At 33.3% G+C, this 25,741-nt stretch overlaps 1 protein-coding gene across 1 annotated transcript in view; it reads right to left on the reverse strand.

Annotated features, from left to right (window-relative positions):
* The window catches only part of Gpr158 (G protein-coupled receptor 158), a 465,699-nt gene that overhangs the window by 12,588 nt on the left and 427,370 nt on the right, over positions 1–25,741 (reverse strand). The window contains exons 7-8 of the mRNA XM_047521161.1: positions 16,511–16,749; positions 2,159–2,297 (exon numbers count right to left, since the gene is read on the reverse strand). Coding sequence (XP_047377117.1) covers positions 2,159–2,297; positions 16,511–16,749 — 378 coding nt within the window. The remainder of the gene's footprint in view (positions 1–2,158; positions 2,298–16,510; positions 16,750–25,741) is intronic.

Genomic DNA, 25,741 nt, shown 5'->3' on the forward strand with positions numbered 1-25,741 from the left:
TTAGTTCAAGAAAATTACCAAAATAGATCCAGTTGGTTTAAATTATTATTATGTTATTGTTTCTTACTCTTGGAACTATATAGCACGTATGAATTAAGTCCATAGGTAAATATGATATTGTGCATACTGCATACTTGATTTCTTTAATTATTTTTGCCTAATACTTGTTTCTTACCCACTCCTCCCCAAATCAATGTTTTGCAGATTTACTGTGTTAAACTATAATTCAAATTCCTTGGTCCCTTATGGTTATAAAACACAGTATTGTTATAAATATAGACAGAAATATAAAAACACCTAAAAGTTACATACTAATACGTTAATAATACATGTCTGTATTATTAAAAGAGGTTTACTTCTTTTATCTTATGATTTTTCTGTAATGACCATCTATTATCTTTTGACTAAATTAAAAAACTATATTTAAGGCAAATTTTACCTTGCCTATTTTCAAAAGGATCTGGGTCAGTTTACAGTTTGATATTTACTGAAAAAAAATTTGGTGGTGAAAACTGAACAGAGTACACCTAGAGTATAAAAGGATATTTATGTAATGATTTGAAAAAATTTAACTTGGGCAATTAATTTGCTTCTAACAAAGTTAGCAGTTTAATGTGGGGCAAAAGTGGAAAACACATTGTACTACAAAGTCACATGCTGCCAGTAGAAGACATTTAAACTCATCGGTAATAGTATCTTCTTTCAGATTTGTAAATATTCAGGTGATGATTAGATCTTGAAACGTGCTTGATGTTCTAGAAACGAAATACAAAAAAGCAGCTTCGTTTGGAAGATAGTCTGTATCTTGGAGAAATGAAGTGTATTGGAGATCTGGGACTAGGACATGGTGTCTTTGGGTGCTCCCTACATTCTGGACCAAGGGCGTCCCTTTTCAGAGGCTGAAACTCTAGTTTAAGAAGAGCATTCCTCACTCTGTATCTTTATGGTCTCATATTTCATTCTCATCCTTCTTCCTTCTAATCTCTTTCTCTCCTCTGATTCTCTTTACTCTTTCTTGAGAGAGGTAAGACAAAGTTAGGAAGTCAGTTTCTCTGATTCCCGTTTCCAGGGTAGTCACATTACAGACATCTCTTTTTCTTACTGAAAAGTTTAAGATGTGTAGGCTATGCCTAAGTCTTAACTTAGATGTGTCTTCGGCATCTTGTATTCCTAAAGGTGCGAGTTAGTATTTTCTGACTATTGACTGAAGTGATAGATAAGCATCCTGAGAAACTTGCACAACTTACAGTCCCCAACCTGGCTCCCATTCTCACTGATTTCCAAGGACATCTGAATGCCACCAAAGGAGTTAAAACCAAAGAAAAGGGATTGATTCTCTCTTTCCACTAAGGGAAAAGATATTCAAAATTTCTAATTACATTCTTAAGTGTGTCCTAACTTTCAATATCTGTCAGGCAATTGTATGACATTTTTTGTTGCTTTTCAAATAACAGAATTTTTTTTTTAGTTCCACCCTTAGTTTTCCTTTCATTTTCAAATATGAAGCAAGGGAAAATTCTCAAAGATAAATCATTTTGTTTACTTCATTAAATGCCACTTTCCCCCTTCTTCATATTCATCTGCTATAGAGAATGCATGGGATAGTACAAAAGAAAGGGATGGACTATACGTTCTTGCCCCAAAAAATCATGGTTAAAATGTGGTTTTGACAGAAACCCACTGCATACAATAATCCAGTCACAGGATAGAAGATTTTTTTCATTTGTTTTGAATTAGTAGAATACACTCATAAATTGTCTAATTAACTGCTAAGATTTTGAAAGTATAAACCACTGTATGAAATATGAATAAAAACAGATGGGTTATCTATATCTGCTCCATAATTATATATGTGCATTGCTTATATCTTCATAACAAATAATAACATTTATACACAATATTCTGTAAGTGATTTAACATAATACAATATCATTGAGTTAACCTTCAAAATAAATGATGGAACAAAAGCAATATGGGGAGGAACAGGGTAAAAACAAAACTACTCATTTGCCATTTCTGGAACAAATTAGTCAACTTATAAAACATTACCCTTCCTAAATGTTTCCATTATGCATCTTATCCAATTTTTCTATTTAAATTAAACTGCAACACATCAGAAAAATAAAACAGTTATTTACTAGCTCTACAGATCACTTGCCTAATTGTATGGAATATAGCAGAGATAATGAGCTCATTGTGAACTGCAACAGCCATATAGCGTGGCTCATGAAATGCTGATGGGACTGTCCGCACTGCATAGCAGAGATAAACACCCCACAAAAGGAATAAAAATTCAGCTGTGAAGAACAAACAAACAATTTTCCATTAGTTTCATAGGTGAACAAAAACAAAGTATAAGTTCTCTAGCATGCATTTTGTCTGTCAGAGAAACATAACTTTAGAAATAGATGCTTACAAAGTATCATTCACATATAAATATAGATACCATTACCATACATTTATTTTTAATTTTATTTAATATACAGATCTTTTTAAAGGTATACTTTGTCATTATTTTTAACAGCATTTGAATCCTCAGTTTTGTTTTTGCTGATATCTGTATTTTTCCTAAAACATTTGTAAAGTAATTTTCCTTATCCCCAACCTAGGTTTAGGATGTTCATGGAGGATCTTGGTCTTAAGAAAGTTATCAAGGCAAAAAACAAAAAAACAAAACAAAACAAAACAAAAAACAAAAAACAAAACCAGCTTGTAATATATTTATATACAGCTTCCAGAAATTTAAGTTTTTATTGCACTGAGCCCAATTCAGTAAGTACAAATATCCACTGCCAGAAATATGAGAACATAGGTTGCTAAACCATTCAGTGATTTATTTTTATAAAGGAAACATTGTTTCTTCACACATGACAAAAATCATATCTTTTGTGGGTGGAGTGTTGAAAGATTTAGTAAAATCACAATCACCTAGTTTGATCACTGAAACCAGCATCACAGCTAAGAATAAGGAATTCAGAACCATACTAGATGTTACGTCTGAACCTGGCTCTATCCCTAACTAACTTTGACTAATCCTAGGCAATTTACTTAACTTCTGTGATCATAACTTCATCTGAAAAATAAAGATGATAAAAGTACATACCTCCTAGGATTGTTTGTTAATTAAATAAAAAGTTCATATAAAGCAACATAATTTCTGACACATAGTAGTTGTTAAATGATTCTTATTATTAAACTTCTCATTTGACTTTTTTTCAAACTAAGCATTGCAATAATTTTTAAAACCAGTAATTCTTATAACCCATTTTATCTTAGTGACATAACTTTATTGGAAGATAGAATCTAAATACTAAGAAGAAAGCTCTAATTTAGACAAAACATCTCACCCGAGGCATTACTTACATGTAGCCTTCTTGTATACTGAAATGCTGATCTCCATTTGAAACACCGATCATCCATCCAAAAACCAAGATTTTATCTGCCAATATTTCAGCATGTTTCTACTATCATTTAAACAGTAGGAAGTGTCCCAAATATTGAAAATAGAGCTACTCTAAAACCTGATAGAGCCAAGTTGAAGCGGGGGGTGGAATGGACGCTTTACTCCAAACTCTCCATGAGATTTAGCATCAATTCAAATTATTTTCTATGGTGACCACAGGCCATATGTTGTGAATGTTATTTCCAGTCAAGCTCTATTGGGTTGAATGAAGAAAACCAGCAAAATTATATTCACATATGATTTCCTTTCCAACTGTCTGTGGCACCACTCTTGCCTTCTATAACCAGGTTTGAAATCTCAGAGCTGCCTTTCACTTCTACATTTCTTTTTTTTTTTTTTTAGTTATTTTTCATATTTATTGATTTCTCTCAAGGCATACAATTATAATCTTTATCAAAGTTGCTATTAGTTCACTTCTTATTTGTTGAAATTATTTTTCAATGACTCTCGACAGCTGGCTTCACACTGTACTAATCCATTCATCATAAGAAAGACAAGTTCATTTTTCTGAAACTTCATTTTGATCATATTAGGGTTTGTCCACATCTCTGCCTATCCATTTGGGTTAACCTGATCTCCATTAGAAGGTTTATTTAGATGTTAATATAATTTCTGTCCCCAAAGGAAGACTCTTAGGGGCTTCCTGTTCAGGCAGACATATTCTTACTTCTAAGACTTTCCTGCTGCTCAGGCTTCACATTAACTCCTCATATTGCTTGACTTTATCCCTTTTTACTCATGTATTTCTCAGATCCTGACTCGTAGTTTCTCTGAGCCTTAGCTTTTTGTGAGGCATCAATTGCATCTTCATTCAGACATCTTCAGAGGCTCACTATTATTTTACAAATCTTTCATTCTGCCATTTGTAGCTCTCTACATGACTTCATACTATATATTTACATGATCGCCCACTGTTCCCCAACATAAACACTTTGAGCTGACCTATGATGTCTCATTGTCTGCTAAATACTCCAAAGATTGGTCTTAACTGAGTCGTGGCTCACACCATTTCTCCCATTGAAAATTTCCTCTTAACTCCAGTTGCAAATCTTAGCCAATTTTTCAATATCCATACTCAAGTACCACCTCCTTCACAAAGCTGCCTGGAATGGTCTTAACCTACACTGGATTTTTTTCCCCACTAATCTCTTTTTTTGTTTAACTATCTGTACAACACGAAGCAGAGAATAGTGCCATATAATGTGTAATGGAGAAAAATTTTCAAGGGGTCTTATTAGTCAACACCCTCCTCTAATCTCCCCAATGGCCTCTTTCAGGACAAGAACTGAGTCTTCCAGTGATCTTTTCTCCCTTGGCCTACACAGGTGGTAGAAACAATATGGAGCCCAAATAGATAATTCTTAGTAAATATTTGTTGAATCGAATGACTCTGATATTAATTTTATGTTTAAATCACCAGAGATGTAGATGTTATATAACCTTGCCACTCCAGATAACACTGCAGGGCTTGTTGAAGCAAAATAAGCAGGAGGCTGTTACACTGGTGGTGTTGCTTCACTGGAAGCCTCATGGACCCTTAAATAAGCAAACTGAAACTTAATTTAGAGGCATTCCTTGTAACTGATTAAATTTGAATTGAACCTCAGCCAATAACAGATAGCTAACTAGTTGACTCATTCTATAATGTGGGCCATCCTTTCCAACTGTACCCAAATAAGACAAATGCCCAGCTGTAGCCAATAAAGTAGTTTTTTTTTTTTTTTTTTTTTTTTTTTTTTTAATTTGCTTCTTTGTTTAGTTCTATGATCAGGCTGCTGTTGTGAAGCCCACAACCTCCTTTTGGTTTCAGTGCTTCCTGATTCATAAATCATTTTTTGCTCAAATAAACTCTGTTAAATTTTCTTTTGTCTCTTGTGTTTCAGACTAAAAATGACCTAAAGATGATGCTGGCATTATTACTAACATGACAACCTCTATTTACTGACACACAACAAGTGTGGGGTTCTGTGCTTAGCAGAAAAGAATGATGAATTCAAAATACAATTATGAATCTACATCGTGTAGAACCATAGAAGTGAAAAGTTATACCCCATTTGTGTACAATGAATCAAAATGCAGTCTGTAAAAATAAAAAAAATTAAAAAGAAATTAAAAAAATAAAAATAAAAATAACCTCAAAAAAAAAAAAAGAAAAGAAACAGTGCTGGGGAATGATATTGGAAAAATTATATTGGTACAAATGTGTGCATGTACAAATATGTAACAACAAATCCTATCAATATGTACAAATATAATGCACCAATAAAAAATGTGGAAAAAACCCCAGCAGCACAACAAATCTGCTGCAGTTAAAGGATTTACAGGTAGCTGCATTATAAAAACAGTATCTTCTGCTGGTTATTGCAGTGCTTATATGTTATGCCAAAGATTCAAAATAGGAAAGTAGTTCATCAGTGTGCCACAATGGAGAATTATATTTAAAACTATAAGACAAAATAATATTTCTCACAATAGCTAAGCTGAAAATTAAAATCATTTCATTAAGAGTATCAAATAATATGCTCTCACAGAAAAACAATTTATTATTCAAAGTACCAATTAAACTAAATATGATATATAAAAGTTGTTCTTAGAAAAAAATCAGTTTCATATAATTAACTTCAGACTAACCCTGCAATTAGTAAAGAAAATATGCATATGTTACCAAATTTTGCAGTGTTTTTATGTGGGAGTTGAAATATATGTTATGCTTCTGCTTTAGAAATAATTTCTGGTGTTAAATGATTCTGATGGGAGGCATGAATATAGTTAAGAAGGGAATTGCATTTATATTTAAAGATCCAAATAAGGCTTTTAGAAAACCTAGGTATTTTATTTTTAATCTATAAGGGATAACAGTCTAAAAGTTAACTACCATAGCCTTTTAAAATTTAACATACCATAATGAAAGTAATTTCAAGTTATTTTTTCGAAGGCCCGGGGCAAGCAAAGAAGTAGGAATTAATATCAATTCTGTGACACTGAAAATGTCCCAGCTCTGTGATCTGAAACCACCCACGAGGGCCAAGATGAGAACAATTGCAAAGTACAAAAACTGCTCAAACTGGGGTGCTCTTGTTAGTCATGTTGTAAAGGCATTTCTTATTAATAACATTCTATTCCTCCTTATCCCCTTAGAAGTTATTTTAAAATAGCACAATTAAATGCATAATTGATAAAACATTCAGGTTTTGTTTCCCCTCTTCTTTTTTCTCTAAATCCTATCTACTTAGAAAATTCATGAACAAAGTAAAAAATTATTTATGATTCCACCTAGGATAGCCTGTTTGCTTTTTATTCTTATAACACAGTGGACAGTTTAAAGGTTATCACTGAGTATTAAATTGAATAACTTCAATAATTCTTGAGAAAATCTCAAATTCCAGACTTTTAGGACTAAATGGGCATATGGAAATTTATACTCTGGCTGCCTATTTGTCTTTTCTTTGATAAAAATAAGGACAATAATGAGGTTACATGAATTAAAAAAATGTAAATGATATTTGATAGAATTTTAAAGTTAGAAGTGACTTCATCAGAGCATGTAGTGAGGAGGGACATTTTTGTAAGTGTATGTGGTGGGGAAGCAGGTGGTGAGTGAGCTGCAGTTACTCTTCTGGCCTTGACTCAGCTTTGGCATAGAGAAGTATACAGAAAAAGGTGGACTTGCAATATATTTCATAACTAGGACAAAGGAGGCTGAATGTCTGTTCCTTCATCAGCTTTCTGGAATCAGGGAGATACAAGGGATGGGCACGGGATGGGCAGAGTTGGGCTTTAAGACTTGCCTGTAAAGAAGCTCATTCCCCTCCACTTGCACTCACTCAGTGAAGAGCAGGACAGGGCCTAGAACCCTTGTCTCCTGGTTCGTGGCTGGTGCTCCCTAAATTATACCCTTGGGCTGAGGGTTTTCCCTCCCTCCCTCCCTCCCTTCCTCCCTTCCTCCCTCCCTTCCTCCCTCCCTTCCTCCCTTCCTTCCTTCCTTCCTTCCTTCCTTCCTCCCTTCCTTCCCTTCCTTTCCTTCCTTCCTCCCTCTGTCCCTCCCTCCCTCCCTTTCCTTCCTTCCTCCCTCTGTCCCTCCCTCCCTCCCTTTCCTTCCTTCCTCTCTGTCCCTACCTCTCTCCCTTTCTTTTCTTTCTTCTTCCTTCCTTCCTTCCTTTTCTTTCTTTCTTTCTTTTTTCTTTCTCTATTACTAACAGTGGCATAGATGAAATCTTGGAAGTATTTTTTTTTAGCAGCAATTGTTTATTATTTAAACTAATATGTTAATTGGAATTGAATAGCCTGTGGTAATCAGAGTTCTACTTGAAAGTGCTTTTTGTCTCCTCAGTTGATCTGATTGCATGGTTAACATCTGTTGGATGTACCAGGCCCATGCTAAATGCATTCTGTACATTATCTATATTTGTGAAGTTTTTATTACAGAACTTTTAACTTCTTTAAAAATAAGGGACATAAAATTCTGAATGCTGAAATTTCAAGTTTGTATCAAGTTTGTTATGGGAATACTGAGGAATAATATGCTTAGTTAATCATACAAAGATTGTGAGTCATATGGTGACCTGTTTATTCTATTCTCTTGCCCACTCATTGCTAGAGAGCTCTCTGAGGCAAGAACTGCTGTGAACAGTCACACATTTTTAGGTTCCCTTTTCTTTATTGCTTCTTTTCACATATTTCTAGAACTTGGACCAAGTTTTTTTTCCACAGACTCGACTGCATTTTAAGTACAGAGAAAATAGGCTTTTCTCTGTCTTTCTGGCATGTACATTTAGAATTTTAAAAGATTAATAAGGGGTAACAGAACTTTGGCAGACTTCAGAACCTATGGACACACATTAAAGATCATGGATGTGGAGAACTCACAGACAGATTAAGATGAGAGACATTTAGGGGATAGGGTCAAGGTCGGAGTGGCATATTGTGTCTTCCATAATATTTTTTTCATTTACCCCTCTTTGGCATGTACACAAACATTATTATTTGGGTAGGGAGCAGAATTTAGAATTATTTATTATCATTTACAAGTGTATTTTTAATTTCTGATCTTTTATGAAAGCTTAATAGCATTGACAATTTTTTTTGCCTTTGCCTGGATTATATCACTAGAAATTCACAAATAACTTTTCAGCAGTTAATCGGAGTATTTTTAAAAGAATGACTGATGAGGGTTGTTGGTCATTTATTTATTTACATTCTACCTCTATAGAAAAATGTATTAGTTCTTTGAGATGGGGTTATTTGAATGATGCTGAAGGGCAGAGAGAATAAATAATTTTATTTTATACCTTAATTTTATATCTCCAGCACCATTTTTTTCTCTTTGGAAGTTAAAGTTTAACCTTCCTCAGAAGTTAGCATAATTTTGCAGCTTCTAAAGCCTTTGAGATTATTTGGTGGCTTAGGCTTGGCTTAGGATATTGCTTGATGACTGAATGAGGTTCATTAAAAATCTGCTGTTTTATTGGCCAATGGTTTCTTCTTATTAAAGTTATTCCAAGGTTTGACTACTACTAGGAATGATTTTGGTGAGCTGAAAAAGGAAAGACCTTCAAATCTTTTTATTCCTACATGTTATACCTCTTCTTAGATGAAAGGATAGTGCTAGACTCTAATATTAGTGCAAATATCAGAACCAGGGCTTGTAACACCACACTGGAACTTACAGCAATACGAATCAACAGTTTGTTATTTCTACTATGATATTTCTTTCAACACAAGGAAAAGGACCACTCAAGTCTTTCTGACAACTGAGTTACTGTATGGGTTATCTCTATTCAAGCAACAAAAGAGAGATTTCTTCTTCTTCTTCTTCTTCTTCTTCTTTTTTTTTTTTTCACTTAAAATTCTAGGGTTTCACAAGGGAGTTGTGCTATAGTTTGGATCTGAAAGGTTCCCCCAAAGCCCATGTGTTCAAGGCTTGGTGGTAAGCCTGTGCCACTATTGATAGGTGGTAAAATCTTAAGGGGTAGGACTAGTAGGAGGATTAAGTCACTATGCTCATGCCCGAGATTGTGGGACTGGAATCATTCCAAGACAATCCCCGCAATTATGACAGAATTTCTTTAACTTCCCAAATTAAGGTATTAATAAATTTTCTTTCTGTACTTTAGCATTATATAACTGACTACTCCTCAAAGAAACAGAATATTTTTGGGAAGAGGAGGTAGATAAATAAGAAAATAACACCCACCTCAATCATTTTGGAAACAAATAAGCAAGCCCTTGAAAAAGTAGGTATAGTTTCTAGTGTTATAGCCCAAGCCAAGGCAAACTGTTAGAGGGGTCAGGCTTTTATCCTTTGATTGAAATTTTAAAAAAATATCTTAAAAATAGTAACAAGTAATGCAGCATGGATGAAGGCATGGGCACATTAGAATACAATAAAATAAATGTATGTCATGAACCTTAATCAAGAACATTAAGATAAATGAAGACTAATATACTTTCCTCAATACTCATTAAATGGTACCTATTTCAAATCTCATCTGTAATAATGTCACCTAAACTTCTAGATAATTAGGTGTTTAAATCCTCAGAAATAATAGCTATTTCAGAATTTCCCTTAAACTCAGTAAAAGTATTACTACCTTTAGTAATACTTCTAAACATTGGTATATGACTAATTTAATTACCAAACATCATGTCTAATACATGTATTTAAAATATTATACCAAGAGGGAGGAGTACAAAGAAGAACATGTCAATGAAGAAGAAAGAAATAAAGATCATATTTTCTGTAGTGAAAATATTCCATATAAAATTCACAGCAACTAGTATTTTTGAACATGGGATAACCAATGTCAGAATTCACTGAGAGCACAAATATTTTAAAATTCCCAAATGAAATGTGAATCCAAGCCTCTCAATCCAGTTCAGTTATTGCTTAGATTGTTCTCCATGTCTTTCTTCCCAACTTGGTGAATAAAATTTGTAATAAGCGTTGTCAAACTTTAAGGAATTTTCAAGACTGTAAGACAGGTAAGGCATTGATGGGCGTTAATTTACAACAGGGCCTTTGTCAGAGAATAATTATTACAACATGCAAATGCTATTGAGAAAAGCTAGACCATATCAGTGATATGGAAAGACAGAATAACAGAAGATAGATGATAAAGACAGGCCTACACAGAGCTTCTTGTCTATATTCTTGAGCTAGGATAGAGAGGGCAGTAAAACAGCTTTAATCTCAATTATGTTCCATTTCATCACATTCAATTATCATCACCTAACTTCCAGAAGAAACTGAAAACTTAGGCAAGTTCAATGGTTGCCATGATTTAGCCATGGAGTAGAAGATATAATGTCCTTGACATTATCATCTATCAGTCACTTTTTTGCAGTCTTATTGTTTGTTATAGGTAAAGTAAAAATGTGCTTACTTATTCTAATTTTTCTTGGTTACTGGAACTGGAAATGAAGCTGAGCTCATTCTTTGTTCTTCTAGCAAATATTAATCAAGAACCTATAACTGATAGATAATTTGTTAGGTGTCAGGGATACAGGGTGAAGCACTGAACAATGAAATACGCAGGTATCTAGGTTGGAAGAGGAAAGAGGGATGAGCTAATGGAGGAATACTTTGTTTTCCCTTTAGAACTGTACAGAAAATATATTTAAATGTACTAAAAAAATTAAAGTATCAAGTCAAATAATAAGTACTACAGTATTATTTTACTTGAGATACAAATAATTTCAAAGAAGTATGCAATTTAACTTTTAATAGAAATTCTAATTTGATTTAGAAATATTTTGGAACATACAAATTTAAAAATTCTCTTTCTGCCATACAAATAATTTAGTTTTTAAAAAACTGACTACTGTGAAGTATTTCTCACATTGTCTGAGATACATCTGTCTTCCACAGTTGAAGAATTTATATCCTTATTTGCTTTCCATTAAAGCTCATCTCACAAATTTTTATATAGGACAATGATTTTTGAAAATTATAAAGAGACATAAATAACAATGGGATTCTGAAAGTCGTTTTTTCCCTTCTATGTTTTTAATCACTACCTCAAAGAGAAATTGACGCTCAGAGATTCAGAAGACTTTCCAAGTTGTTTTCTCTACCTGTTTCTTTTTTCTAAAATACTGTGATAGGAAAATCATGCATCTTAGCAGTTTTGGAACATCTGTGTGCAATAAGCAAAAACAAAAAGGACCCATTCTTTAATTTTAGGATTTTTTTTTTTTTTTTTTTTGTACTAGGGATTGAACCCAGGAGCACTTAACCACTAGAGCCGCATATCCCCAGTCCTTTTTATTTTTATTTAGAGACAGGGTCTTACTGAGTTGCTTAGAGCCTTACTAAGTTGCTGAGGCTGGTTTTGAACTTGCCATCCTCCTGCTTCAGCCTCCTGAGCCACTGGAATTACAGGCGTGTCTCACTGTGCTAGGCTATGATCTACATTTCTAACTAGAGTTCTACTTCAGTGAAAAAATATTTTACTCTTTCAAACAGTCATTTATTTTGTACTAATAAATTACATCATTTTATAAAGATAAAGCTGATTCAGAATGCAAGTTTGCTAATATATTTACCATCACTCTTTCCTATTGACTCTTGACACTACTGTAAGTCTACGCAACTTCTTGGCAAAGATTTCCCACAGCTTCAAGGTAAAACTCATCTTATACCTCTCCATGGTCCCTGCTCTGCATAAAAAACTTTCTGCATAAAATCAGGGAATAATTCAGCTTTCAGTACAGATTTCTGAGCTAACTGAATATATATGAATTTATTCTTAAATAGCAATCTGGATATTAAAAATAATCTGATGGTAAACAGCTGCTTAAAGAAATTGGAATGTAGAAATAAAAAGATACTTTTGCTACTCATTAGAAAACATCAAATTAAGAGAGATTAGATGTAGAATATCTTAATGCTACGTGCTTAAAGAGAAATAAATAAAAATTGATACAGGATAGTGTAAAAAATTACAGCAGTTGGGTATAGTGGCGCATGCCTGTAATCCCAGGGGCTCTGGAGGCTGAGATAGAAGGATCACAAGTTCAAAGCCAGCCTCAGTAACTTAGGAAGGCCCTATACTACTTAGTAAGAGACTGTCTTGAAATAAAAAAATAAAAATGGCTCAGTGGTTAAGTGCCCCTGGGAACTTGGTACCCTCCCACAAAAAAATTACAGAAAACTCCTGGCTCATGTTTTTCAAGACAAGTCCTAGGGTGACAGGACAAAGACACTGATGGGAAGATAATAAAAACATCACCATCTCACAATTTAACTTCCTCTTTCCTCTTGGTTCCTGTACCCTTATCACTAGAGTCCTGATACTGGCTGAATTCCTTTCTCTCAAGTCTTGATACTTCAGCCTAATTCCTAAAGTATGACCTAGGCTTTAGCTCCACCATCTATTTCTTCTTTTAGTTTCTCTAACTATCTTACCTGAATAGAGACCTGGTTCTTGCTAAGGACCTGCATTTTCTGCAGCCCTCTCAAGCTGTCAATCATTTTGTCCTGAGTGACCTCCCTCAGGGCTGGGAAGTAGGATCAGTTCCCTTTGCTCCCTATGTACCTTTTCCCAGAATTATCAAGAATTAATGTATAAAAAAATGCCCATTGCTTTTCATAGTTCCCTCACCACTAGTGGAAAAAATTGCTACCTATTAAGTTTTTTCTCTGAAGGAGGGCAGAATTTAGTGGCAGTATACTTATGCATTGTTTAAATGATGGGGATATGTTCTGAGAAATGTATTGTTAGGCAATTCTGTCATTGTGTGAACATCATGAAGTGTACTATATAGATAGGTCAGTCACTTGATGTGGCCTCTTGATACAATCAAGAGACTCCGTAAATATGAGCTGCATAAGGCTGTTTCTCAGGTAACACAGCACAATGTTTTAAAGTAATCTTTAAGGAGTCTACTCTAAAATAACAATGAAAAGTATTTTATGATAAATATATAATCCATTAGCAGTCATTTATGATCAATATCAAATTTTAGGTTCTGTACTTAGTGGAATGTGGTGAATGAATGGCAGTACAGTAGGTCTGTTCACACAAGCATCCCCATGAACATGAGTCATGCACTGCACTATAATGTATGATGGCTACTGCATCAGTAGGTAATACATTTTCAGCTCCATTATAATCTTATGGGATCACCATTGTATATACAGACTGCCATTAACCAAATACCATTATGTGGCGTGTGACTAAATAATGAAAATATTCTGTGATACTGAAGAGCTATTGTAGAAGTAGTAGTTAAGCAAATGAGTTAGGAACATTGTGGTCAGAATGGAATTCTTCAGTGAGTGATTTTGGAGGTAGAAGAGTTTAAGATGGCAGAAAGCCTTTATAAAGTGAGAGAGATCACTGAAATGAAGGGATTTAAGTGTTGGTTGAGAGTGGCACAGTTTTAGATGTCTGCTAAGATAATGTATTGGAGAAAAAAATATGAATAAGTATAAATATTGGAAGATTTACACATACATAGGCAAGAATTTTAAGATCTGATGGCTCTTATTTGTTTTTTCAAGTACAGTTCATCTACTAAGAGAAAAAGAAACATGAATTGTTTCTAGGTCTGAGGAAAGACATCAGACTTGAAAATGTTCCAAGGGTCCTTCATCAGGGTAACTATAAAAATGTTATGAAACAGCCAAAGTTGAACTGAGATTAGTGATCATTATGATCCAGAAAGTTCATCTGATTATTTCCTTGGAGTCAGTGGTCCTATATGTTACAGAACCATGGGATTCACCTGGAGTACTTATTAAGCAGATTGATGGACCCCAGGTCCCAGAGTGACTGACTGAGAAAGTCTGAAATGTGTCCCCGAACTGCATTTCTAGTACGTTCCCAGGTGATGCTGCTCATGGGGCCATGCTTTCAGAATATAATTCTAATACACACTCTGAATTTGGTACATTTCTCTTTTTTAAAAAACATATTCTGAAAGCAATCAAGGTTGAATTTGCTGATACCTCATATTGCTTTCCTGATTCTTTAAATTCCTTTTAGATGTTTTCAATAAATAGCCACCCTCTGTGGCTACATATATATGTGACTATATGACCAGTGGGATTCTACATCATGTACAAGCAGAACAATGAGAAATTAAACTCCATCTATATGTGATGTATCAAAGTGCATTCTACTGTCATGTATAACTAAGTAGAACAAATAAAAAAATATAAAAATAAATAAACCGCCATCCAGCATCATTTACAGTGTATTTCAACCCTTTTCTACTTAGATATTTCCTTCATGTTTCATATAATTCCCACCCACCTCCATCTGCCACTATTTCTATCAAATAGAATGTTCTTTACACTTCTTTAGAGTAGCCTAAATATTAAGTATGGCTCAAGGAGCTTCTTTATAAAGATTCCTTGGTTTTGATCCAAACTCTTGACTTCCTTTATTGAACTATTAATGCATCAAGACTCTTTGTCACCTGATTTTGCTTTTTAACAATTTGTAACAATTCTCATTTATTTATATTAACCAATGGTAAGCTACCCGATGAAAAGCATAAGGTTTTTGAATATTGTCTATCTCCACAAAAGTGTTCAATGCAGCACTAGAGGAATTACAGGTACCTAGTGAATTGTTAATTTTATGAAATTCCCAGTTTTTGATAAAGTTCACTTAAGATGAATTGCAGAATGTTGTCAATTGTGTATTCCTAAGGTATACATATAGAAATGTATACACTCTTCAGAGAGCAATATAAACTTTAAAAAGATCTTGAATACATCTCAAAGCCAATGGGTAAAAAATGGTAGGTGGATAGGTCATGCTATCTGATTGTTGGTGTTACACATGTATTTTGAGTTTTTTTTTTTTAATAAAACAGCAGAAAACTAGTGGATTTTTCTTCATAGTAATATAAGGAAATGACTTTGCTTACTTTGGTTAATTTGCATTGAAGCATATAAAATAAGGAAACAGGTTTATACTAAGTAGACATTTTATATTAATCAACTTGTTTTCATATTAAGACTAAAGTCAAAATCAGAATTGCTTCCTACCTTATTTTCTGCTTTATCTTTTGAAAGTCATATTGTTCAATGATAAAGTGTATGTATTATAATTATAACCATTCCCTTTACATGCCCACATTATTTCATTATAGATTCAGGTCCATAAGGATTCCAAAATATCTTGCCCAGAAATGTATTCTACATTTGAATTGAAATCCAATAGAAAAAAAAAAAAGAAATCCAATAGATACATATTTTATTAGATATGTTTGCATCCAAGATTAGTATGTTTTATAGATGACCTTCAAAATTAAGGTTTGTCCTATGGTTTATTGAGTGAACAGCAACAAAATAATAAATATATTTTTTTATTATCTGCTTTTTGTACCTCTGTATTGTTTACCCCTCTCTATTGTATCTCTGTATTATTTTTCAAAAACTGGGGTGATGGTAAAGTAACCTGTATTTTTAACCTAAGTTACGATGTAGTTTCTTTTAAATTCTCCAGTTTCTCTGCCACATAACTCTTGCTACCCCCCAGTAGCATAGCTTGATTTTTATGTAATATTTAATCTGGAGAGGACTACTTGTAAATTTTCTTTAGAGATAAGCATAGGAAAGAAAAATGAATCTGAAGTTTTGCAGAAGCAATCTCTTCACAAAGAGTGCCCTATATACCAAATCTGATGTATCACAGGCCTAAAAGATAGAAAAAATAACATGTTTCTTATTTTTCCTTCCAACTAAAGACATGTCAAGATGATAACTAGTAGTAATCAAACTGAAGGCCAACTGATGAGATTATTCATTCATTCATTTATTTATTTCTTCATAGCATTTCTCCATTCTGATTTACCTGATTCTATTTTTTTTTTCAACAAAGCTACATAGCTTTGAAAAAGAATGGAAACTTCCAGAAAAAGTCTGCATTCCACATGTCATCACAGTCATTTTCATAATGTTGTTCTACCACAACCAGATTAGGTAAAATTTCTTTATGTTTTGTAAAAAGATTTGGCAAAGGTTTAAAGAAGTCAATTTTAATGCTACTGAGAAAAGGACAAGACAATCACATGTTATCAGTTATCACATACCAACTGCTGTCATGTAATCCCAGCGGTCAATGAGGCACATATTGAAGATGAGGTGATCAGATGTTTGTCCCTGGCCAATAAGTGAAATCTGCCTCTCCAAATTCTGGCATACTGATGAAGTCCAGCCAACGAGAAACCAGAACACTACCAAGAGTATTACTGCCAGCATCTTCATGACCCGGCCACCAGTCATGTAAGGAATTCGTTGTGCTGTTCGTGAAAGAAACACCTTCAAAACCCTGGAAACACAGAAGATCAAGTGTGAAAGCAAACCTAAGAGAAATTAAAACTCTAAAATAAAATATCTTATTTTTCTATATAAAATTTAAACCCACCAAAGCTCACATGTTTGGAGTTTAGATATGAGAAAAACCAGAAACAGTTCATATTTGTATTTCATTTTAGTTTACCTTCCAATAGTTAAATATCTTCATTAGAAGCCATTGGGTCAACAAATTCATATCTGATGGAATACTTTTGAACATGTCTTATTATTTCAAGAAAAATTCTGAAGATTTTAGAAAAATCTGTAGAAAAACACTACCCAAATGATAGGGTTTCTGGAGGATCAAAAAATAGTTCTGAAAGTTAAGTAGTTGGGTTTTAAAATATTATATTAAGTCAAATTCTTCCTTGAACCAATTATTTGTTTTCATAAGAGAATATTATTACAAGTATTTTCTGGACAAAATTTCATGTGAACTTCCTTCATAGTCATTTTATCATATTATCAAAAAGAATAACAAATGATTATAAAAACAATAAGAGGGATATTTAAGCACTAGGTTAATTGAATAAGATCATTGCAGTAATGAAGAAGATTAGGATGACCTTTAAGAAACGTGATTTTTAAAAAATTTGGAGCATTTTCTGTATATATGACTCAAATAGCCAGTGTTAAGAACTATTGGATTAAATGATATCTTAAAATTGTTCCTCCTTTAAATATTGTGGGAAGACAAAATCTAACCTTATTATAGGAATCCTCTATCCACTCATTCTTCAATTTCATCCATAGAATATTCTCAGCAGATTTTAACTCTCTACTGCCACACTGACATTTTTTCACAGAATTTTGGTTTAACATAAACCAACATATAGGGATAGTCAGTAAACGTTTAAATCTAGGAAGATTCTACATGCAAATTTCTTCCAAAATATTCTAGATTCTTATTCCTATTTAAAGAACCCACACATCATGAATCCAGTGTAACTACTGCAACACAGTGTAGTAGATAATACATTTTGGTGACTTAGGCTACAAAGAGAACAATAAAATCTAAAAATATGACCCACAGTCTAAAAGAGTGGTGAATTATTATATATACTTCTCTAATGCCTTTTTGTTTAACCAACCATATAAATGAATAGACCAATTATTACTCCCAAATATTTTGGATAAGAAGTCTTCCATTGTAATTAGCAGATCAAAAGACTCAAAAGAACTCCACAAAAATATTTTGGAAAATTAATATTTTTTCCAGTTCCTATACTATTTCTGTGAAGAAAAATACTATGTATGTTTCACTAGGCATGCATCACTATGAACACATAATCATTTCTGCTTATAACTGAATGAAATCTAAATTGGGAATGATGAAGGCTCTCAACAGAGAAAACCCGACCTATTTTTCTGGTCTTCTGTATTTTATCTAGGGAAGAAAAATATTATTGCAAATTCTAGTTTTACTTAATTAGAATATCTGAAGGATAATTATAATGAACAAATAATAACAATCATGCATTAGGTATCGTGCTAAGCAACAAGGGAGGCATAAGATTCTTATATCAAGGTATCATATCATATCATAACAAGGTAGGAGGTATTCTAGATGAAGGGAATCACAAAGTATAAAGCAGAGAAATGTAAGTTATCTTTGGGATGTCAGGTAGAACTGCTGGCAGAAGGAATTTGGTCTCTGATATCTAGGAACTCCTAGGGAGTTTTACAAGAAATTTTATCAGGTTGAAAATCACTGCTTTGGAGAAAAAGTAGTTATTATCTATATTTTGATTCCATGGCAAAGATGTAGAAAATCATTCATTTTCTGACACTTGAAGATTTTATAATTCTCACTGAAACACTAAACCTCAAACAGTTAATAATGGGTTCATTAAATGACTATTTCCTTAATCAGATGAACTTTGATTACAGAGTAAATCTATAAGATCTAACTTTGGTAATCTTTTAATCAAGAAATTATACTTCTAAATTATCAGAAACGCCCATGTTTCCCACATGACCCTTTGGGTATTTATTGTATATCCTGAGAATTCAAGATTGCCATAGATCCCATAATCTAATTTCCAGAGATGAAAAAGCAAAACAAGCCCTCATGTGTCTCCCATTATTGATTTTACTGGCTTTAAAATAATAGGAAATATAACATAATTCTGCATTTAAACCTATGTATTTCAGTATACAGGTTTTTTGTAAAATTGGATAAGATGCACTTTTCTAGCACCTTAAAATAAAATGAAGAAATTCTGCTATACCTTTAAAATATGAGCACTTGTTAGTTTATACAAGCTCACTCCTAGAATCCAAATTCTAAAAAAGAATACTTAGACATGTGTTTTTATGAAATACAGCTGTAAAAAGAAATCGTCATTAAACTTCCAATATAGATGACCTTTCCACTATTTTTTTTCAAAGGTAAATCTTTAGGAAACCATCTGTTCAGAAGACTTACTATTTCTGAAGAAGTATATAGGAGAAGACTGCTAGATATTTCCAGAATTTATTATAATGGTATATTTAAAGTATAATTTTAGTTCTCATTGTCAATAGCACATAAATTCATAGAAATTATGCTGAAATGATGAAGAAAAAGGGCAATCCAAGAATTATCTATCACTATACTTATCTGCCCCTACTTTTCTCACTTCCTACACACTTCTGGTTTGAACTCATATGACTTCACTGTAAGGGCTTGTACTTAGGTTATTAATTAACTTATGCATATGCAATTGGTACTGTTCACATTTTATTTTACTTGATTTCTCTCCAGCTTTTGGCATGATTGAAGTGCACAGCTTCCTTTGTGTCACATTATCCTGATTTTCTTCCTGTCAGCTCCTTTTTAGTCTCTATTGCAGATTCCTCTTCCTCAGACTTCCCTTTAAATGGCAGTGTTTTCAAGGATCTACTAAATGTCACAATTTCTATTCTCATTCTCTCTATCACACCTAAACAACTTCATCTGTTACCACATTTCATTTGCCAACTATCTGCCAATAAGTCCTAAATCTATATCTTCAGTTCAAATCAGTCTTCTGAGCCCAATATCTATATACTCAATCGTCTATTGGACATGAGCAGATCCCCAAATAAAATCAGCCCCCCCTTTCACTCTGTCCTTCTTCTACCCACTTTGTTCTGAAAGGTCTATCTTAGTGAATAGTACAACTTAATTGCACGAAGCAAAAACTTAGGAATAAACTTTGATTTTTCTTCCTCAACCATATTCCAGCAATAAAATGAACCATCAATACTTTAAATTCTATTTCTTAATTATCTTTCAAATTCTATTTCCTCCATCCTCACTGTCACTGCATAACTCCTGGTCACCACCTTTTCCCCATCGTAGCTTCCTAACTAGTCTCCTTCCTAGTCTTGCCCACCTTCAGTCCATATTCCGTACAGAAGCCATCTGATCCTTCCATCTTGTACTTCTGATCATGTTACTCCATGTTTACAATTCTTCCATGTGTACTCACCCAAGTCATAGGTGCCTCTGTCCTATGTAAAGGCTTTTAAATGTGGGTTCTTATGCACTTTGGTTGCCTCATCTCTCACCAATTTCTCCTTCCACAGTCCTGTAGATCCCTCTGGATTACATGCAGGCATTGTCTATCTGAGCCTTTGCTCAGCCTTCCTCTTTGCTGCTCCTCCAAACAATGCAAACTTAAAGTTCAGTTGACTCCTACCTATCCCTTCATGACTCAGTTTAAATGTTTGTTCTAACCTGTGGTTCCCAAATCAGTAGCACCAATATCGTTTGGAAACTTGTTAGAAATGAAAATACTTAGATCCCTACAGAACTACTAAGCCATAAACTGGAGGGAGGACTAACCAACTATTTTAACAAACCCTCCAACTAATGATGATGAAGGTTTAAGTTTAAGAATTCCTGTTCTAAACTGTTTTTCCCAATAGGCCTAAAATGGGTACAGGAGCCTTTTCCAATAGGCTACTCTAGCCTTCTAGATAGATTTTTGAGTTTTTTATTATGTTGGCACCAGAATTTAAAGTTGTTAGTAAGTTTTCCACTTTCAGAAGATTTGCATTTGTTTGTGAATTTGCAGTACCTTTTTTATTTACAAAAATGAATGAACATATACATCTTTGAGTCATTCCATCTATTAATTTATCTGCAATAATACTAACATTTTTAAGTTCTCCATTTGAGTTTAAGTTCTATTTATCTTCCTACCTTCATAGAAATTCAATAAATGCTTGTTATAAAAGTTATGAGGAGATGGGTATCTATTGTGAATGTAAAGTCATTCAATTCTTGACAAAAAAAAAAAAAAAAAAAAAAAAAAAACCTGGAAAGTAAAGTGTACAAAAAGGGTTTCAGGTTGCTGCTTGACATTCTATTTTCAATAGTGACCAATTTCATCAACCTTTTCAACAAGTTTTCAAAATCTCATTTTCAGAAGTTAACTGAAAATACTTTTTGGTCACTGGATAGATTTTAGGCAAGCATTACAAATTATAGGTATAACCTGGATAGAAATAAGCTTTAGACATTTTTCAGACATGAAGTTCCAACAAGATTATTTTGTGTACACTGTTACTGCTGTTATAAGAAAGAAAAACTCACAACTGGGTCTCCCAAATATGTATGTTTTTATCTATTTCAGTGATCTAAGCAAGTTTTCATATTGCACATTGTTCTTCTTCTCAGCTTATTGAAGGTAGATAGAATAAAAAGAAATGATTAAAAAAAAGGAAGAAAGTAAGGAAGGGAGGGAGGATTGGTAAAGTTGCAAGGCTGTTATAGGTTAAATCTTAGATTGTCAGACCTGGAAGAAATGTTGGGATTATCTATTCTGATCCTATTAAAAACAGGAAAGAATTATGAGGCCTAGCAGGAGAGTCTTTTGTCTAAAGTCATAGTCAGTGAATAACAGAATCACTACAAAATGATCCTCTTACTCTCACTTGAGTACTTTTTTCAATTATACTAGGTTACTAAAAGAGAACTATCAGCTGGCTCAGAAACATACCATCTTTTAAAAGCACACGAATCTTCTTCTCCAAACATGCTGCATTTCCTCCACTTTTCCAAGTACTTTCCTCTGTAATCCAGATGCTCACAGTTTTGATTACCATCCCTTCTAGCCAAACTGATTCAAACTTCACTTATCCTTATACATGAATTAGAAACAAACAAACAAACAAAAAGAATGGATAATCTGAATACAGTCTAGGATACCTGTGGTATAGCATCAAGCATACCAACATATGCATAATATAGGAGTCTCAGGAACACAGAAGAAAGAAAAGAATCTGAAAGAAATCTGAAGGAATTATGGCTAACACACACACACACACACAAGCCGTCATCATTATCAACAACAAAATCCTAGCAATAAATCTAACCAAGTAGTGAAAGATCTCTACATTTAAATTACAGAACAAGGAAGAAAGAAATTGAAGACACCAGAAGATGGAAAGACCTCCCATGTTCATGAATAGGCAATATTAATATTGTTGAAATGGACAAATAACCAAAAGTAATCTACAAATTCAATACAATCCCCATTAAAATACCAATGGCATTCTTCACAGAAACAGAAAAAAATCTTGAAACTCATATGGAGGAATAAAAAACCCAGATTAACTAAAACAATTTTGAGTAAAAATACCAATGCTATAGGCATCATAATACTGAATTTCAAATTATGTTATAAAGATATAGTAAGTAAAAGAGCATGAATCTGGCACAAATACAGACACACAAGACAAGTGAAAAAGAAAGCACAGAGGCAAACCTACACAGAAATAGTTATCTGATCCTTTATAAAGGTGTAAAAAATATTTTGGAGAAAAGAGTCTTTTTAGCAAGTGATGAAGGAAAACTTGGATATTCATATGTAGAAGAATCAAACTAGATCCCTATCTTTCATCCTGCACAAAAGTCAAATCAAAATGGATCAAAGACCTAGGAATCAGACCAAAAATTCCACGGATGCTAGAATAAAACAGGGTCAACACTCCAGCATATAAGATTAGGCAATGACTTACTTGAAAGGACTCCTAAAGTTCAGGAAATGAAATAAAGAATTAATAAATGGGATGGCATCAAATTAAGATGGTGCTGAGCAGTGAAAGAAACAAGAGTATGAAGAAAGAACCTATAAAATCTGAGAAAATCTTTGCCTGTTACCCTTGTGACAGAGGATTAACATTCAGAATATATAAAGAATGCAAAAGGTTTAACCAACAAAAACCAAATAACCTATTCAATAAATGGGCAAGTGAACTAAAAAGACATTTCTCAAAAGAAGAAATATAAATGATCAACACATATGTGAAAAAATGTTCAACATCTCTAGCAGTTAGGGAAATACAAATCAACACAACACTGAGACTTCATTTTACTACAAATAGTAATAAAAGTTGCTGAGGATGCAATGAAAATGGAACACTTTTACATTGTTGCTAGAATTGCAAATTACTACAACTGTGTAAATCAGTAAAGAGATTCCTTAAAAGACTAGGAATGGAACCACCAAATGACCCAGCTATACCATTCCTTAGTATTTATCTGAAAGAATTCAAGTCAGTATACTGTAGAAATACATGCATACCCATGTTTACAGCAATTCAATTCAGAATAGCCAAATTATAGAACCATCCTAGTTGTCTATCAACAGATGAATGGGAAAAGAATTGTGGTATGGGGTTTTATTCAGCCATAAAGAAGTATAAAATTATGTCATTTTTAGGAAAATGGATGAAACTGAAGAACATCATGTTAAGTGAAATAAACCAGACTCAGAAAGTCAAGGGTCATGTGTTTTTTTCTCATTTGTAGAAATTAGAGAGAAAAAAGGAGAAAAAAAGGGGGTTACCTTGTGAAAATGGAAGGAAGCCCCATATAGTAGATGAAAGAAATTAAAGGGCAGGGAGGAGAGAAAAGAAAAGGGGGTGTTACGGGGAAGTGAAATTGAACAAATTATGTTATGTGCATGTATAAATATCTCACAATGAATCCCACTATTATGTATAAATATAATGTGCCAATAAATGTTTTAAAAAGTTAAATTCCTTCTAATAACACCAAACTAAAAAAAAAAAAATAGTGGCTAGAACAGTTCGAATTTGATGACGGACACAAATCTACACAACAACCAAGAATCCCACATGTTGGGGCTGGTGTTGTGACTCAGTGATAGAGCGCTTGCCAGCATGTGTGAGGCACAGGGTTTGATTCTCAGCAACACATATAAATAAATAAATAAATAAAATAAAGATCCATCAACAACCAATAAAAATATAAAAAAAGAATCCCACATGTGGTTAAAATTCTCTTTTAAATATGAATGGGAAATTAACATTTTTAAAAATTTTTTTAAATTGAGGGAGTTTGTTTCTAGTGAGCACACACTCCAAGAAATGGTAAAGGGAATCCTTGAGGTTAAAATTAAAGACTACTACACAGAAAATCAAACGTACATGAAGAAATGAAGATCACTGGTAAAGGTAACTCAGCAAATATAAAAGTCAGTACTAATGTACTTTAGGTTTGTAAATCCTCTTTTTTCCTTTATGTAACACAACTGCATAAAACAAGTATAAGTTATATTGATTAGCATATAATGCTGAATAGTATAATTTGCAATATAAAAAGGGGGAACACAGCTATTTTGGAGGAATGTGTCCATATAGTATTGAAAGTGGTATTAGCTTGAATTAGATTTTTATAAATTTAGGGTATTCATTGTAATTCCCAGGGCTACCACTAAGAAAATAACTAAGACAACTGTAAAACAAATGAGAAGGGAACCTAAATGATATGCTTGAAAATATTGATTTGCCGTAAGTGTAGGCAGTAATAGAAAAACTGAGGAACAAAAACAGATAAGAGATTTTAAAAAATTGCAAAATGAAGAAGTCCTTCTTCATGAGTAATTACATTATATGTGAACTAATTAAACTCTCCAATTAAAACTTGGAACGGAACCACCATTTGACCCAGATATCCAAAACCTCTGTTTACACCAAAAGGACTTAAAATCAGCATACTATAGTGACACAGATACATCAATGTTTACAGCAGCTAATTCAAAATAGCTAAACTATGGAACCAACCTAGGGGTCCTTCAACAGATGAATGGATAAAGAAAATGTGGTATGTGTATGTGTACACAATGGAATATTACTCAGCCTTAAAGAAGAATGAAATTATGGCATTTGCTGGTAAATGTATGGAGCTGGAGAAATATGCTAAGCGAAATAAGTCAAACCCCCAAAACACCATGTTTTCTCTGATAAGTGGCTGCTGATCCATAATGGGGGGTGGTGGGTAGGGAAGAATGAAGGAACTTTGGATTGGACAGAGATGAGTGAGGGGAGGGGAGGGGGAGAAGGGGTGGGATGGACAGTAGAATGAGACAGACATTATTATCCTATACATAAGTATGACTACACTACCAGTGTGACTGCACCCTGTACAGTCAGAAGAATGAGAAGTTATGCTCCATTTGTGTACCATGTGTACATTGCATTCTACTGTCATGTATAACTAATTAGAGCAAATTTTTAAAAATGTAGAGATGGCAGAATGAATTTTTTAAATAAAGATTCTACTATCTATTATATATGAGAGTTACTTTAGGTCCAAAGGAACAAATAGGTCAAAAGTAAAAGAAAGGCAAAAGATATTCCATGCAAATAGTAACCAAAGGACAGCAATTAGGATAGCTGTATTATTAGATAAAATAAACTTAAGATAGTATTTGTTAAGAGATACAAATAATATTATATAATAATAAAAGTGTCAATTCATCAAGAATGCAAAAGATTATAAATACATATGCACCAAACATCAAAGACCATAATATATGAAGAAAATTCTAAAAGAATTGAAGAGAAAAATAGTTCGATGAAACTGAAATAGGAGACTTTGACATTCTGCTTTCAATAATGGATTGAACATCTAGACAATAAGAAAACAAAGGAGTTGGACAACATTTTAAAACAACCAGATCTGATTT

Source organism: Sciurus carolinensis, chromosome 12 (assembly GCF_902686445.1).
Source record: "Sciurus carolinensis chromosome 12, mSciCar1.2, whole genome shotgun sequence".
Classification (NCBI taxonomy): domain Eukaryota; kingdom Metazoa; phylum Chordata; class Mammalia; order Rodentia; family Sciuridae; genus Sciurus; species Sciurus carolinensis.